This window comes from Python bivittatus, unplaced genomic scaffold (assembly GCF_059951505.1).
Source record: "Python bivittatus isolate LINGU-HERP-01145 unplaced genomic scaffold, Pbiv_v1 ctg000350_np1212, whole genome shotgun sequence".
Taxonomy (NCBI): Eukaryota; Metazoa; Chordata; class Lepidosauria; order Squamata; family Pythonidae; genus Python; species Python bivittatus.
The window spans coordinates 33,723,192-33,740,282 of NW_028277074.1; the positions used below are offsets into that span (position 1 = coordinate 33,723,192).

Here is a 17,091-nt window from a genome sequence, read left to right on the forward strand (position 1 = left end):
CTGTGGATCTGTATAAGAACTGAGCTTGCTAATTAAATAATGGATAACTTTATCAAATGCTTTTTAAGATAAATTATTTCCTCAGTATTCCAACAATCTGATAAGGTAGTTAAATCTTCAGAAAGTGAAATAAGATAGCTTGTCAAGTTTGAATTTCCAGAGCCAGAAGGATTGCCCTTCTAAACTATTTAAGTAAACTGCTGTATTAATCATTCTTAATAAAATCTGAAGATTTGTGAAATTCCCAATGACTGGAGGAGAACAGATGTTCTTATTTTCAAAAATGGGAACAAAGGAAAACTGAGTGGTGAGCCTGAGATTGATACCTGGGAAGATTCTAGATTATGTTATAAAGCAGGTGATTTTTAAGCATCTTAAAAACAATCCAGGCAATGACTAGAAATAAGCATAGAGCAGCAAAATGAACTTGGAAGGCCATTTCTACTTGAATGTTAGGAAGGACATAAAGTAGTAAGAGCAGTTCACAGTGTAACCAATTACCAAGAGAGGTGGTGACCTCTCTTTACCAGATATATTCAAGTAAAGTCTGGACAGCTCTTTGTCAGACAGATGTCAATTCCTGGACTTAATAGCCAGTTCTATCTATCTTGGTCTCTGTTGTAAACTATTAACTCACACCATTTATTTTTGTAATGGCTAATGCATGGGAGTGCCGTATTTACTAATATTAGACAGATTTTCTTGTGTTGTATTACCTTTTAAATGGGAAGACGTTCAAAAAGTTGTCTTTCTCATCAAACTGAAACATTTAGCAACTGAACGTAGTAAAATAGGATTGATAGTCCAGCACTGGTAGTCACCAAATGGATGTTCAAGAGGCTCTCTGCCATCTCCCCATAAAACAGCAATGATAACCACTAAGAATGCCAAAATCATATATGAGATCTCACATTGAATTAAACATTGCTATCCAAATGACAATAGCTACCATTCCCAGACATCAGCGTAAACTATAAAATATCAGTCTCACCTCCACCCTATGAAAATAAGAATCATTGCCTTAAACATATATATGTCACCAAAATAGCACAATCCACATACATTTGTGTAAAATCAAAATTGAATTGATCAATAATTTAATAATACAATTATTGTTTTATGTTAAAGAATTTTTATTTTTCTAATATAAAGTTACTAGCTTCTCCAGTTTTTCTGTATTATGTATCTTTAGATCACCCATATTTCATCGGTGTTCAGTTCCATCCAGAGTTCTCCTCCAGACCTATGAAGCCTTCACCTGTGTACCTTGGCCTTTTACTTGCTGCCACAGGATCGCTCAGTGCGTATTTGCGATATGGATGTAAATTGTCTCCTAGGTAATCATGCTTTCTATTTGACTTATTCTCCTCCTCCTCCTTTTCCTCCTCCTCCTCCTTCTTCTGTGAAATGCAATTCCAGGAAGGAGAAATAACAATGACCCATGTTGTGGTTTATGTACATTAGAAGAATATTGACAGTTACTGCTAAAGGGACTGGAACATCAGGATGTTCAGGGGATTAGGAAATTCCATGGATGGCAAGGCTTTGCATTGGGAACACTTTATATATGGGGAGAAAAGAGGAATGTGAGGTTAACATGCTGAGGGAGTACGACTGGCAAGTCTTAAGCATACTACTGGCAGGGAGCCATCTATCTGGAATAATTTAATGAATTGAATATAATGTTGCCCCTTTCAGCTTTATTATTTCAGTGAAAATTAAATTGATGAATTTACATACTGTTTACATATATGCCCATTATATATTTTTAGATATTTGAGTAATATTAGGTACTTGGGGTAATTTTATATGAAATACTGAATTGAATTCAAGTACATCTCTGAATGGATAAAAAAATGTCCTGTTAATGTAGAATAGCTATACTGACCAGTGTCCCAGACATCCCACATCCCATATCCAAAAGGATGGGGTTGGGGAGGCTTATAAAATATCTGTTTGGAGTACAGAGGAGAGTTGACTGGGAGAGTGGGACTTAGCAACACTCAGGTAAGACAAATTGTTTCCTGTACATATGATAAGACCTTTGGATTATCACGATTGTTGAGTATAGCATTCTCCTGTGCAGTTTGGATCATGTTGATGATCTTCTGTTTCCAACTTAACCCTGAAGAAAAGTTTTTAAAATATTGTAAGGAAATGTAAATAGGGAAGAAAGTCCTAATTTATTCTAGACAGTCACAGGACACTTCCTCGTGGGATCTTTGCATTTTGAACTTCTGTAATTTCATAGGTAAGGAGTTACTTTGAGTTCAGCTATAGCATATCTGAAATTGTATTAAAGGCAGTCTTTCCATTGGTAGCACTGAAATTCTGCAAGAGTTGTGGTAGCTTGTTTCCCCACTGATGGAAACTGTGGCTTCACTCTGCCTGCTGATTCATTTCACTGGACTTCAGTCCAACAAGAACTAGTGCTTTGGAGGCTTTGCACCTTCCTCTCCTAGCAACTGTCTGGATTTCATGAATACAACATAAAGTAAAAACCAGGAAGGCTGACTGAAAGTTATGTCCTGCTTTTCTTTTTTTTTTATTAGTAAGATAACTCCTTGAGGTAGGATGTCTGGGAAGCCCTGGTGGGTTGGCTGATGTGCGGCTTGCCTGGACACTTAGATTCTTTTTATTTTAAGTGTAAACTGCCCAGAATCATGCCTAGAGTCAGGCAGCTTCTAAATCAAATAAAAAAACAGGCAGGAGCACTGATGGTTCTTGTCGTTTCCATAATTTAAATGTCTGTGGCAGCGGTCTGTTTCTCATTACTGTTGAGGGACTGGGGAATGGAAATGGTGGTTATGTGAAAGTGCCTCTGGCCAACAGTTCTATATCTTTAGAGATTTAGATATTTTGATACCTAGTTGTGTAAAGCTGAAGAAAGCATATCTAAGTAAAAAAAAAAAAAATAGAGAGAGAAAATGAGAGAAAGAGAGAGGGAGAGAGAGATGACTAAGTGTGTTATTTTTATTGTTAGACCTTCAATGCAGACTTGACTCCTGGCTTCTACATGGACAATTTCTTTCAGTTTTGTTAGCAATGTTTTCCAGAAGTTGACATTGCCTCCTTTCCAGGGCTGAGAGAGAGTGATTGGCCCAAAGGCAGGACTAGAATCAACTATTTCTTAAAGTGTGGTCCAAGGACCCCTGAGGGTCACCCAAGATCTTCTCAGGGCTCCGTGAAATTAAAATTATTTGCCAGATGTTGAAGACATTTGCAAAAATTTAAAACAATGTCACTCTTCTCATTATTATTTTTATCTGTTAAAAAATACAGGTTTCTTCATGAACAGTATTTATGTTAATATCGAATGGGTTTAATATTGTTATTTTTACATGATTCAATACATAAATATTCTCAAATGCATCCATTTAAAATTTTAATGCGGTAAATATTAATAAATATAACCCATACAATAAAAGCTCTTTTGGGTCCCTCCATAATTTTTTACAGTGGGAAGGGGTCCTGAGAGCAAAAGGTTTAAGAAACACTCTACTAGACCAATCTGGCTCCCGTAGTCATACAATTATTCCATATTAAACTTATTTTACTAGGTAGATTATTGTTCAAAAATATAGTGTGATACTGGAAACAAAATAACTACATTTCTATGGTGATTATGATTTCCTCCAGGGAATTTTAGGTCCCGTTCTTTCTGTAGAGATTCTAGCACTCCTCAATCCCCAGCATAGGTTGTTTGGACATAGATTAAAACCTACCTACCTACCTACCTATCTACATCAGATATGTATGTATGTACACACACACACACACACACACACATATACAGTCTCACACACACACACTGTATATATGAATGAAATGCTGTAAACATACATAAGAATAATTTATGTCAAGTTGTCAAGAGTCTGATGATTAATATCAGTTTATTGATAGCTTTATATAGCTCCAGTAATATTTCAAAATATGCAGAATATGGCCACTCTTTTCCCTGAATATGAAGAGAATAATGGATATGTTGTACTTTCACAATTCTTTAAAGTATTTTCAGCAAGTAGGAATTTTGTACAAATTATGTACAGCCTCAAAATGATGAATGATGGCTTGGGGTTTTGTATTTCTAAATGAAGTTGTATTGGGATGCGTGCTTATACTTTTAAAAACTAAAAATGTGAAGAATGTTGCATCAGGTATAATTGAATATAAAATAATTTTGTATGTAATGGATAGTTTTCATTAGTAAGGCAGAAGTTTATACTTCTGATCTTTAATACAGGTATGTGTTTTATTTTATTATTCTTTAAACTAGAATAAATCAGAAACTATGCCATTGGCTGTAATCTGTTTAGGACTGCAATTTTAGACACAGATTATTTTGTTTACTGTGGCATAATAGTCCCTGACAAGTTTTCTTAATTGCTCTATTGACAAAATCATCACGTTTGGGCAAAATAAAGTATAACTTAGACTGGTAGTCTACATTTTGATAAGGTAAACACAGTCAGTGTACATTTAACCCCAAGGTTAATCTATATTTTAAGAGGACTTACTGTATTTTTATTCCTTTATGTTGTTTCAATCAAGCTTATAAACTATACAGTAAGTTTCTTTGATAGTGATGTGCATTAAGATTTCCATTACAAAAACTTCAATTTCACATATAAGGGAACAGAGTTTTTAATCTTCCACCTACAGTGGTACCTCGGTTCACGAACTTAATTCGTTCCGCGACTCTGGTCGCGACCCGAATCAAATTTTCCCATAAGGTTCAATGTAAATATGGTTAATCCATTCTGACCCCTCCGAATTTGGTCGCGACCCGATTTTTGGTCGTGTCCTGAATCAAATTTCCCCATAAGCTTCAATGTAATTATGGTTAAACTGTTCTGAACCATATGTTTTTTTTTTTTAACCGCAAAAATATGAAACAAAATACAGTACGAAGGGAGAGAACGCTAACCTTGCTCGACGCGACTTCTGGCGTGGAGGACAGGAAGGCGGGTGGGGAGGCGGTTTTTGCTTGGAAGGAGAGTCCCCCTCCCTACAGGAAGCCGCGACCACATGTCACGGGAGGGAAAATGGCTGTGGATCCTGTTCGTCACCCGATCCGGCGTTCGCGAACGGAGGCAAAATTTTGCAACCGGAGTTGTTCGTGAACCGAATTTCGTGAACAGAAGCGTTCGTGAACCGAGGTACCACTGTATCAAGTCTACCAATAGTTATGTACTGAATAGTTGGATTCAGCCACAGGCTTCTCATCACAGATGACCTTTCAATAGATATACCTAAGCCTGGAATGTCTTTGTATTAGAAACATTAAGGTCCTGATAAAAATGCATATTTATGATCTATGATGTTTGGCATAATTAACTTAAATATCCAGTTTTAAATCAATAGGGTGCTTTGAAAACAGTGGAGCAGTTCTTAAAATGAAGTCAATACAACATTAACCATATTTTACATTTATGAGACATATACAGAACATTTATTAAAGTGTCTTATGCACTTCTAGTTTCTGTAACTATAATTCAAGTATTCAAAAACTTATTCATATGATTTAGGGTTATTTCAAGTTAATTCTCCTATAAAGGTCACCTCTAAAGCCTTAAGTGGCACAAGGCCTAGAAATTGGTGGAATTGTTATCTCTAGTAATCTCTTATCCCAGGCATTAGGCCAAAATGGTATATCCTCCTGTTGTAATTATATGAGATCTTTGTTTTGTCTCCTGGTGTGGTATGTTTTATTGTGCGCTTTTCATCTTGGGCTCTTTTTAACCCTGGTTGGCCTCCTAGAATTGCTTGGCCAGGAAGTCTAAATCATCTAAATCGAATGAATGAATGAATGAATGAATGAATGAATGAATGAATCCCAAGAATCTAAATTGAATGAATGAATGAATCCCAAGAATAGTTAAATGATTTATGATTGCTGTTTTTAAAAGATGCAAGTAGTGTTTAAGGTGTTGGATTAGGACCTCAGAGAATCATTTTCAAGTTTATGCTCGGTCATGGAAGCTCACTGGTTGAGCCAACTACTTCATAGGTTTCCTGTTGGAAAAGTGCTGTGCATGTTGCCTTGAGCTCCTGAAGGAAAAGTAAGGCCTAAACTTAATAAATCATCTTGCAAACAGTTAAATATAACTGTTAAGTATAGTAGCTAAGAAAATCGGAAGGGCAAATTTGCTCCTAATTTGCAGAGATAGATGCTAGATATGTATTCAAAACACTCTTTCTTTTTTACAGAGAAGCAAGGAAGAAGACTTTCAAGCAATCTAATTCCCTTTAAATGATTTGCACGCTGACTACATCTTCTAAAACAAATTTCCTTTTTTTTTTGTTTTCTTCTTTCCATTTTTGTTTGGTATATATTGGATTGTATTTGTTTTAGTAATTTAAATTATACTGTGATTTAATAGTTGTAATATATTGGAAGTTGATAATTGTAATTAAGCTTTATCTTTTTGTGAGGTTAATAAACAAAAACAAATATATATATACATGGCACCAGACAACTATGGTATCCCACAGGTAGAATGGATATCAAGATAGCATTGCCCAAGATTTGTCGTGATACAAGAGTCTCTGCCTTTTTAACTTGTGGAAATATTTGGAATTTTGAAAACATTTTTGTCAGCAATGTCACAAAATGGCTACTTGTCAGAAACCCCAGATTTTTTTATAAATAAATGAATCTCCAAGAAGACAGCTAGCAATGCTTAGAAAAAGAAGTCAGACCCTTAAAGATTAAGTTGCATATTTGGTCTCCCAACGCATAACAAAATACTTACTTCAAAGCAAGCCAGCCGGTGCTATTCAAAGAAATGTACACACTCAAACACAGGCACACATGTACACAACCCATAACAAAAGCAGAACATCTTCCCCCTATTACCCAAAGATATCTCAGGCAAAAAATGGGCCCCACATAAAATAAATGTAAGTAAAATACGCAACATTTTCCCCCCAGCACAGATAGATACAGTTAGGCAGAACACTCCAACCTGTAGACATAGATACATTTCAAAAAGCAAACCAACAAACCAACATGGGTAAGACAAAATGCCTCCATCGCTCACCCCTCTCCTCCAAGAACTCTTCTAGCTATCTTCCCTATCTTTTATTTCATTTGGTTTTTATTTTAGTTCATTATTAAATTTATATGCTGCCCATCTCCCAGTGGGTGACTCTTGGCAGCTAGAGACAATTAAAATCATAAAATTTATTATTTTTTTTAAATATGGCTGGGGCAATTCACACTAAAACCCTGGAGCCATTTCTCGCCTTTATTTTTCAAAAATGCCTGTGAAGTTGTTTGAAGACAAGTAGTAATGGGAATAAAAAAGGTAGGCAGCATGCTAGCTTCCCAGTTAATTCATTTAACAACATTTTAAAGAATCAGACTCGAGAAGGAAAGAACTAAGGAACAGGCATTTGAAGGCCAAACTGCCAATAAAAGGCTACTGCAAGAATCTAAATCTTCTCCATCATAATGGCTTTTTGAAAAAGACAGAGTTCTCTTTGAATCTGTAGCGTGTAATGTTTTCTCTCTCACCTAGTCCTTTTCTAAATCCATACTTACAGATGGTTTCCTGCCACTGAATAAGTACCTGTAGTTTGAATGGGAAAGGTTATAATTAATTATGTACTAAACGATGAGCCAGGAAAGATTCCTGAAAGCCATTGTTTTTAAATTAACATCTGTTCAAATGAATTGATTTTATTAGAAGATTCTCGCTATTTCGTGACAATAGTTCTGAATATTGCAAAGGAACTCTGGGAGTTTGAAAGTTACAGAATAATTATTGTAGACTGAGAAGTTAATATATAATAAGTAGCAGATCTTATTAGAGTTTGGTGTTTGTTTTGATCTTTGGTAATTGGCTAAAATAAAGTTTACTTCCATTCTTTTTATTACATTTTTATGTAGGTGAGTATGAAAGCTCTGCCTAGAAATGGTCAGTGCTAGTGGCCAATACAGTATAATTGATACTGGTGAAAAGAAATGCACCTATCTGGGGGGTAAATTGTATTGAATTTCTCAAGTGGGACCTATTTCAAAGTGAATGTAAATCCAGGCAGGCTACTCTAGATCTGCAAACAATTCAGGGTAAAAAGTGTGTGTTTCCGTGTGAAAGAGGGAAAGAGGCAGAGAGAGAAATGCATGATTAGGGTTTCTTTTAAGAAATGTAAACCAGACTATCCCAATGTGCTGCCCTCCCAATGCATAGTTTTCTAGTGCTGTAATTCACAGCCAAAATTTCAGTTTTTATAAGAATTGTGGGAACTGTTCTAGACAGACCCAATTTTAGGAAAACCAATGTAAACTATAATCATGCACACAGAGTGCAATGCAGTGATGAAATATTGAATGTGGCAAATGCAAATTCATACCTACTTTTTTTCCCCTGTCCAGTCTGTTTTGTGTATGTATAGCAGATACAATAACATTAGCCTTTCCCCAGGAAAGTATAGTACATATTCATCTTAGATCTTATTGATTTCTTAATAAGAAATCTTGTTGCAGACAATGGGAACTAATTCTAAAACATTTTTTTTGGCTTTTGTCATTTATTGTAATAATAATTTAAATGTGCTGTTATATTATCTTTGAGTACGTTTGAATTTTCCATGCAATATGGAGAACTGTTTCATAATATTAACTTTTATTTCATGCTTTCTGGGCACATTCAGAAAGAAGTAAGTACTATATTAGCTTTACTAATTAAAATAAAGTTTGACCATGTTGAATCAAGTGCTTAGGAATTAATTACTTATTAGCAAACTGACTAATTTTGTTCAAAAGGCCTTTTTATTGCAAAGGAAGGTAGTACTGGATTTCTACCTTCAAGCCATAAAACACATTTCATATTTGCTTCCACTGGTTGGATATTGTTGAGAGAACAGGTGGATAAAAGGATAAATCAGTAAAACATACTCTCAGAGATTGAGAACCATTTTGGTTATTTCAAAACAGACTGCTTCCTGTTTGGTACTGCATGTAAATTTAGTTGTTTTTACATTATTTACTATAAGGAAGTTCAAGTGTTGTGTTTTCTGTGTGTTGTGCTCTCTTTTTCAAGCAGGTTGCTAAAAACAAAAATGTGTACTGTGTAATGCATGTGCATTTCATATATTGCTATGCTGTTGTGATTTCAACCTACATCTGCAAAACAGCCTGTTACTTTGTGAAGCTTTGCAGGAAGATTACCAAATGCAAAAGTGTGCAGTGTTTTGAGCACTTTAGATAATGTTACTAAATTTTTGAGCTTTCAGCTTGCCAAATCCACATATACATAATTTTTATTATAATAGTTAAATCTAATACAAACTAAACCTAAAGAAAGAAAAGGGAATAGAAAGAAGTACAAAGTGCAAGAAAAAAGAGAAGAAAAGGACAAGAAAGAATATAATAAAGTAGAAGAAAAGAAATATATAAAGAAGTGACTTCCAACCTTCATCACAAGTATAAACAGATTTAGTGACTCTTCACCTCCTCTAAGGTTACAGTAGCATAATTTTTTCAGCACTGGTGTCAGTAGAAAATCCATAAAGGGTTGCCAGAAGTAACAACATATCTTGTTTTAACTTTGATCAAATAAACCAACTTTATATTCCTTCCTTTTACTTCCAACAGTTTTAATCTTTAGTTCATTCAAATATTGTTGTAGGATTTTATTTCTCTTCATTTCTTCTTTGTCCCATCTCACAGAATTCTTCAGGAGTTTAACAAGCCTCTTTTGTAAATCCAGTAGGAAAAAATTATCCAGGTCACTCTCTTGATTTGTCATTTGCATTTCCCTTTTAAACTTTAAAGCCTCAGCCAATTTGTTTTGTAGATCTAATGAAACATCCTTTTCTAAGTCATTCTCTTGGACTGTCAGTTGTTAATCCACTTCCGTGTTAATCCACTTCCAATACAATCTCTATCTTGTCAAATAAAATTTGTTCTACATCTGTCATTTCTTCAATAACATCTTTTGGACATAATCTAACCATAGAAGCAGACGTCATTGCTGACTTTGTTGATATTGTAGCTACTATGTTCTGATTCCATTCTTCAAAAGTCTCCTTCAATATTTTTGTTGTTAGAACATTTTGCAATATTTTACAGGTTTGTAAATCTTTCCTCTACCTAAAAACTTTAGTTCCCTCCAGTGTCCAATTTTTGAAATCATGACATTACTTATTGTTTTGTGTTGTAAAAAATAAAACACAGTCTATTTCCCATGAGCAGCTGTTCTTTATAATTAATTCTTAAATCTTATTGTAAAAGTTTTAATTTTCCAATTTTATCTGGACCCTTAGTCTATTTATAACTTTCTAAGATCAAAATCTTATTTGGCTTTATGCTGTTTATTTCAGATTCTTTAAATCCTTAAGCTTATGATCAAATTTTTATTTCATTCAGGATTGAAGGCAGACTTACCCAGCATTTTCAAACTTGTTGGTCCAAAGTTCTCTAATAGCATAGAAGTAGTTAATGAGCAATTTCTGAAAGTGATTAGAAAGTGAAGTTTGCAAACTTAGTGTCCTTTAAAAGAATTAGCTGTGGCTGTGAGTAAGATTGCTAATCTCATCATCTCTTGGTGCTCAAACCCACAGAAAAACCATTGTTTTGCAGTCTCCTTGCGAGGAGCAGCCATCTGGAGCACATGTGGGTGATCTCCCATTCTCTCCTTATCTGAAGAGGTTCTGCTCACTGGATCCTTGGCCTTTGCTGTGGTCATTGGCTCCGCTTTCACAGAACCACCTTCAGTTCGCCATACCGCCCCCAAAAGTCTCAGCTTGCCAAATCTAAAAAACTTTGTTAGTTTATTTATTACAGTTTACAAAGGCAGATTGCCAAATGCAAAAAGTGTGAATTGTGCATGTGATTAGGAAAAAAACCCTAGTGGTAGGTAGCAAAATACTTTATTTTTTTGTACTTATATTGTTCTAGCCAGTGTTGTGAATTGATTGCTATTGCTTTTTTTATTAAAAAGTGTGCTTAACTGTTGTTTTCATTGCTGCAATTGGAATTTTATTTTATTTTATTTTATTTTGATTTTATTTTGATAGATTGATTATATGTCATCCAGTTGATATCAGTCCTTAGCGACCACATAGATAGATTACAGTTATCAATATCAATTACCAGAAAAAAACTTGTTATTGTCTTAGACTGTGCAGAACCACTAGGAGTAGTTATAGTTTGTAAGACAACACTTGAGTGTTGTAAACCACATCATTGTGATCTCATTCTCCTCTGCCCTTCTTGATTGACTGATTATGTGCCATCAAGTTGGTGTCAACTCTTAGCGATCACATAGATAGATTTTCTCTATGACCATCTGTTCCTAGCCTGGCTTTCAGGTCTTCCAATAGTGTACTTATCGCCACTGTAATTAAGTCCATCCACCTTCCTGCTCATTGTCCTCTTCTTCTCTTTCCTTCCCCGTTTCCTAGCATTAGAGCCTTCTTTAGAGAGCTATGACTTTGCATAACATGTTTGAAGTAGGATAATTTGAGCCTGGTCACTTGTGCCTCGCATGAGAATTCTGGGTTGATTTGTTGAATACTCCATTTGTTGTTTTCTTGGTTGTCCATTGTATTCTCAGAAGTTTTCTCCAACACCAAATTTTAAAAGCATCAATACTATTTCTATCCTGCTTTTTCAAAGTTCAACTTTAATTTATTTATTAACAATTATTCCCTATGTATGCCAAGGGAGTATACTGTTGCACCTACTATAGGACAAAATACAAAAAAGCAAGGAGCTTGCTTTGATTAACCCTAACATTAACCCTCTGGTGCTACATTTAAAATATTGTGAGTTTTGTTCAATTGGATCTCAGCTCACTCTAAAAGTTCCATTGTAATGCTCCAAGTGTAGTTCTTTCATTTGGAAATCAGAACACAACTGTTCGCTTGTTTCATGCCAATAGAGTTCATATTAGTGATTGCAGCTCTTATTTTGATTTCTGGAAATATAATTTCAGGAAAACTTTAACTTGGAAATAAAATATTTTGAGGAGAGACTGTTTTTATGCTGGGTGGAATGGAAATAATTCTTTCCCATAGTTCTTCCTCCTATTCAGGTTTTTCATTCCTGCCTGACATATACAGCATTCATATCAAGGCTATGTTCATGCAAGATGCTACACTATGTTAATAATATATTGTCTGGATTCACACATCATGCAAGTCATAAACAACAGTCTACAACCCACAGTGACTGGTTGGCATAATACATTAAACCACATTCTATATCCATTGTTGTTTCCTTGATTTGTCCTTGACAGAAACTTGCCAAAAATATTGAGATACTGAGAGTAGAGGTGGGAGAAGGGGACAGGAAAACATTACTATACACAGAGAACTCCATTTAAGTTTCTTGGGATCCAGGAGGATTAAAAATCTTTACATCCTAAAGCAGTGTTTCTCAAACTTAGCAACTTTAATATGTGTGGACTTTAACCACACATGCCTGGCTAGGGAATTCTGGGAGTTGAAATCCACATCTTAAAGCTGCCAAGTTTGAGAAACACTGTTCTAAAGCATAAAGAGGCCTTGTAGACTTATCCCACGATGAAAAATATTAAAGCAATTTCTTAATTTCAAATTCTTTGGAGGAAAATGGAGTAAATTCAGCTGACCAGGTTGTTTATGAAGTATCATTTCCTGTGATTAATATTCTATATTCTGGCAATTTATCACAAGGTTACAGAATGAGGTTCTTACTCCCTTTGAGGTAACTAGCATGCTTTCCAAAGGAAGAGATGTCTCTGATAAAATGACTACTCTATAATTATCCTAAGGACTGAATCAAGCTGAAGCTAAGTATTTTTAATCACAATTGATTTCAGTGAGAGAGTTAGTTGCTTTAATTCTTGCATCGAAATAAATAGATCTGAAAAAGCATCATGTTGGCTGCTTTTGCACTGAGAGAAATGGATAGCTGGAAAATTAAATTATTTATTCTTTTCTGTTTAGTGACAGCTACAATGACCTGAGTAATGAGAGTTTTCCAGAAAAAGAACTTCCTGAAGCAGAAACAAGATTAACATGTTCAGGAGTGCAAGAAAAACATAGAGAAGACAGGTAAACCTATTCCGTTCTCCCCATCTCTCAAAGCAAGGACTTGCTCCAGATTTTCCTCAGGGCCAGCAGAATATCAGATTGCACCAATCCTGTTAATTAATATATCCCTTCCACTAAATGCAAAGACACGTCATGTCTGATTTCACCCTCAGATGTCATGTTTAACATGTCCTTTGTTCTACTGATTTATGTCATACCCCCAGAGAATAAATTAATTATTCCTAACCAAGGATTGTCTAATCACTCACGTTTGGATTATTTTAGCAGAGAAAAGCAGAATATAAATACGGTAAATAAGCATTTCTTCTCATATCAGTGTAGTATTGTTTTGTTACAGATCCATATTGTCCAATTTCTGTGTCATTCTCTGAATTTACCTCCATTTGTGGCCCCAAAACCTCACAGAGTACATTGGGCCAAAAGTTTTGAACTTTTTTATTTTTGAAATTGGGGAATTAAGGGCCAACATAGCACTTCTAGAAACCCTTAACTGCATCCACATGTCTATTGGGACAGCAGCTCTGCGCAGTATGAACCCCACTTGCTTTCCGTTCTCTGTTTACTCTTAGAAACTCTTGCTTCCAAAACTGCTGCTTTTTTCACAGAGCAATTAATTTGTCAGGTGATATTCCAAAGTACCCTCCCCATTCGAGACACTAAAAAAAGTACTGATAGAACATATTTTTCTTTGTTTTGATTTTGATGCAGTCAGTTGGCTGACTTATGGATTTCTAAAAAGGATATTTTTCAGAAATAATTTCCTGTATAAATAGGCCATGTTTAATTCAATGGAAGTAGAACTGCATCAAATATATATACAAATGTAATCTATTTTTCCATCTGTTCCTCTTGTCTTTTTTTAGACTCACATAGACTGCAAATCTGTACATGTCTACTCATAAGCAAGCCCTATTGACTCAATGATAATGGATTTAGAACAGCAATTCAAGTGTACTTTGTAGCTTTTGCCCTATATTTTTTAGGTTTCTGCTGCAATTACAAGAGACATACGTATTTTCACAACTTTGAATTTTCAGCTGAAATTGTTCTTGCTGCTGCATTTCACATCCTGTCATATTGAAGTCACAACATGAAAGCAGCCTAAATGGTTGCCTGTTTCCTGACTCTTCCTTCCCTTTTGCCAGCAGTAGAATGAGTCAAATTATTCCTACAATTGAAATGTTTTGAGCATCACATAAATGATCCTCATGTCTAAAACTAGCCAGACAATACAAACCTGTCATATTCAGTAGTGTGAGTGATGAATCTGACAGAGTCAGATGACAGAATTTATCTTCCAATGTTTCTCTTCCATTTCAAGGACGAAATTGTATTTATGGGCCAGCTATAGAAATATTAATTGCACATGCAGAGAAGGTATTGCATAACAATCATTTTTAAAACCTCCTTCTCTTTTTTGCAAGATAAAAAACCAGCAAAAGGAAATGCACAATTGAAACGGCCATTCCAAAGAAGAAAAACTGATTAAACTGCAAAGCTGCTGGAGAAGATACTGTCTGTGCAGCTGCGTCCTACTGAAGATCCCCCTGTGTTCTTGACAATGCTTCTGCTACCCAGAGAAAAATCAATTCCATTTCAACATTATCACTCTGTCTAAATTGCATAAAGGCCACCTCATCCTGCCTCATGATTTCAAGTGAATTTGTTAGCTTTGTGCTAGCTTTTGGTGGCAAGGAGGTATCAGAATACTATGAATTTACTTCTGGATCATTTTAAATACGTGCTGTATACGAAATGTACAAATGTAACTAAAATATACAGAGTCAGGACAGATTTGCTTTACTTAGGCCTGTTTCTTCATGCTGCAGTTAGAAGGACATTTGTTGCACAATAACTTATTTTCATAAGTAATGCTCATTATATATCCTTTGTCATTATATACATATTCCTGTAGATATTTCTTCCTGGAGTTAATGTTGATTGGATTACTCTACTGGGGTAATGATACAGGGATGCAAGATTTTGAGATGACAAATAGCAGCCGGGCTTACAAGCCAAGTTTCAGTCTTCACTACAAATTCAGCCCCAGTCCTCTGACATGTGCTGGACCTAATGAGAAATAAGAATACATATAAATCTCTCTCGTGTCCCTATTTTGCTCTTGTTTGTCACTCCCCCCAGAAGTGTAGGATTGGAAAGAAGTCTGTTTTTCCTATGGACCAGGTATAGCAAACCTACAAAACCACCTGGTATTTCATTTCTTAGGCTTTGCCGTTTCCCTTTTTCAGTGGAAGAAAAGCCTTCCTTTCTTTTGAAGAATCTAAATGGCTGGAAGGAAAAGTAAAGACTTTTTTTGAAGGGTATGAAGGATATGTAGGAAATTTTGGATAAAGATAAAAAGCATGGGAAATGTATGCTGTTTCTATCCATCTGAGTTTCCTAAAAGCCTGAAGTCTTTTTCTCCAAACCTTTAGGAAGCATTAAGACAGGCTTTTGCGGAACTCTCTGGAGGTAGGCAGAAACCCCAGGCATTCCTGTGTTTTTCCAAAGGTTCAAAAAACTCGCTTTCCCATCCAGCCCTCTGGGCTAGAAGGAGAGCGAGGTTCCCACTTCTATTCCTCACAGGCTTGGAAAAGTCAGGTAAGATGCCTTCCTTTCTGTTCTAATGGGTGTTTGTCATAAGTGGCCATGGGCTGCTCTCACGAATGATAAAGCCAGTGGCATTGCAGGAGCCTCTTTATCGTAAATTTCAAATAAAAAGTTTGCGTGGAATAATTAGAGGGATAACCTATTCCCTAGTTGCCCATAAAAATTAGAGAGATGTTGTGGAACATAGAAGTAAAACCTCAGTTCCTTGCTTTCATCTCCCAATGAGACTTTTTTTTTAAAAAAAACAATTGCTTCATATCAGCTCATCTGTACCAGTTTAGGACAATTTGGGGGGAAGATAGAAACAATTGCTAAAAAAAAATTATTTGTTTGGGCACATTCCTGTAGCCATTTCCATATATATTTAGTGTAGAAAAAATCAGTGCGTATATTAGCTGTATGCAGTACTATATTTTTTTGTCAGTATATCAGCAGCAGAACCATTGCCTCATTAGTAATTTTCACTGCTTCTTTAGAGACTTTGAGTACTAGCCTGACAACTGGCAATATGCTTTTATTGCATTTTCTTCCAAAGGAAAAAAATTACTTCCCAGACTAAGAACCAGTATGTTTTATTTTTTCATGTTAAAAGAGAGTTCTCCATAAGATACATTTGACAGGAATATCCTCTAATTTGGAGTTTGTAAGTGATTTTCCATTCTCTTAAGTAATATGTTTGTTAATATATATTTTAAGATCTACGGATTTTAGTATACCTGGCCCTGCCAGCAAAGATTACGGGTTAAAAATATATACTCTGTATATTTATTTACATGATGCTAGTATAATGTGCCTTGAAAGTAAATTGATATTTTTAGAGGATTGCATTTCATTGAAACATGACTCTTGTCAGCTAAAGTATACCAGATTTTTCTTAAATACTTTTTGTTAAGTTCAAACTGGATTTGAAAATACATTAAAAGGTGAAGCTAAAATATATGTGTTGTTCTTTTATATTCACCTGCGGGCTAGAAGAAAAACATGGTCAGATCTCATGTTTTCTTATTTATATAATTCATTTTATATAAATGAGGAATTTGCCTGAAGATAAAGGAGTGAAAGAGAGAAGCCTCAAGTTTTAGGACGCAGTTAAATTCTTAAGTTAGTCATTGTTTTTTCCATGTGGCACATACTGAGCACAAACCAGGTCAGTTTTTATCTCTCAGTCCCAGTTAGTGACAGCTGAAGAGTAGATTGCTCAGCTGAGAAATAATCAGGCCATCTTGAAGCTCACAAAGTCTTTAATGGAGTGATTTTCGAGCTGCTTCTGGAAATGACCCAATTCAGAAATTGCCCAGGCGTTACCAACCAGGATAGGCAAGCAAGCATAAATACAGAAGAGCAATCATGCAACAAATCATTCTGTCACAATACTTTTCATGATGCCTGTACGGGGGAGCAATTCCTGTCTCGAGGTTCAGAATTAATACTCTT

At 35.4% G+C, this 17,091-nt stretch overlaps 1 protein-coding gene across 5 annotated transcripts in view; it reads left to right on the forward strand.

The window, feature by feature from the left end:
- CTPS2 (CTP synthase 2) overlaps positions 1 to 16,586 on the forward strand; it is a 93,219-nt gene extending 76,633 nt beyond the window's left edge. For 2 of the 5 annotated variants that reach the window (XM_088144898.1, XM_088144896.1), the window contains exons 17-19: positions 1,193 to 1,337; positions 12,940 to 13,047; positions 13,911 to 14,456. In XM_088144898.1, coding sequence (XP_088001024.1) covers positions 1,193 to 1,337; positions 12,940 to 13,047; positions 13,911 to 13,920 — 263 coding nt within the window. In that variant the 3' untranslated portion in view covers positions 13,921 to 14,456. The other 3 variants (XM_007428870.4, XM_088144899.1, XM_088144897.1) reach the window with 3 other exon arrangements.
- The last annotated feature ends 505 nt before the right edge of the window (positions 16,587 to 17,091 follow it).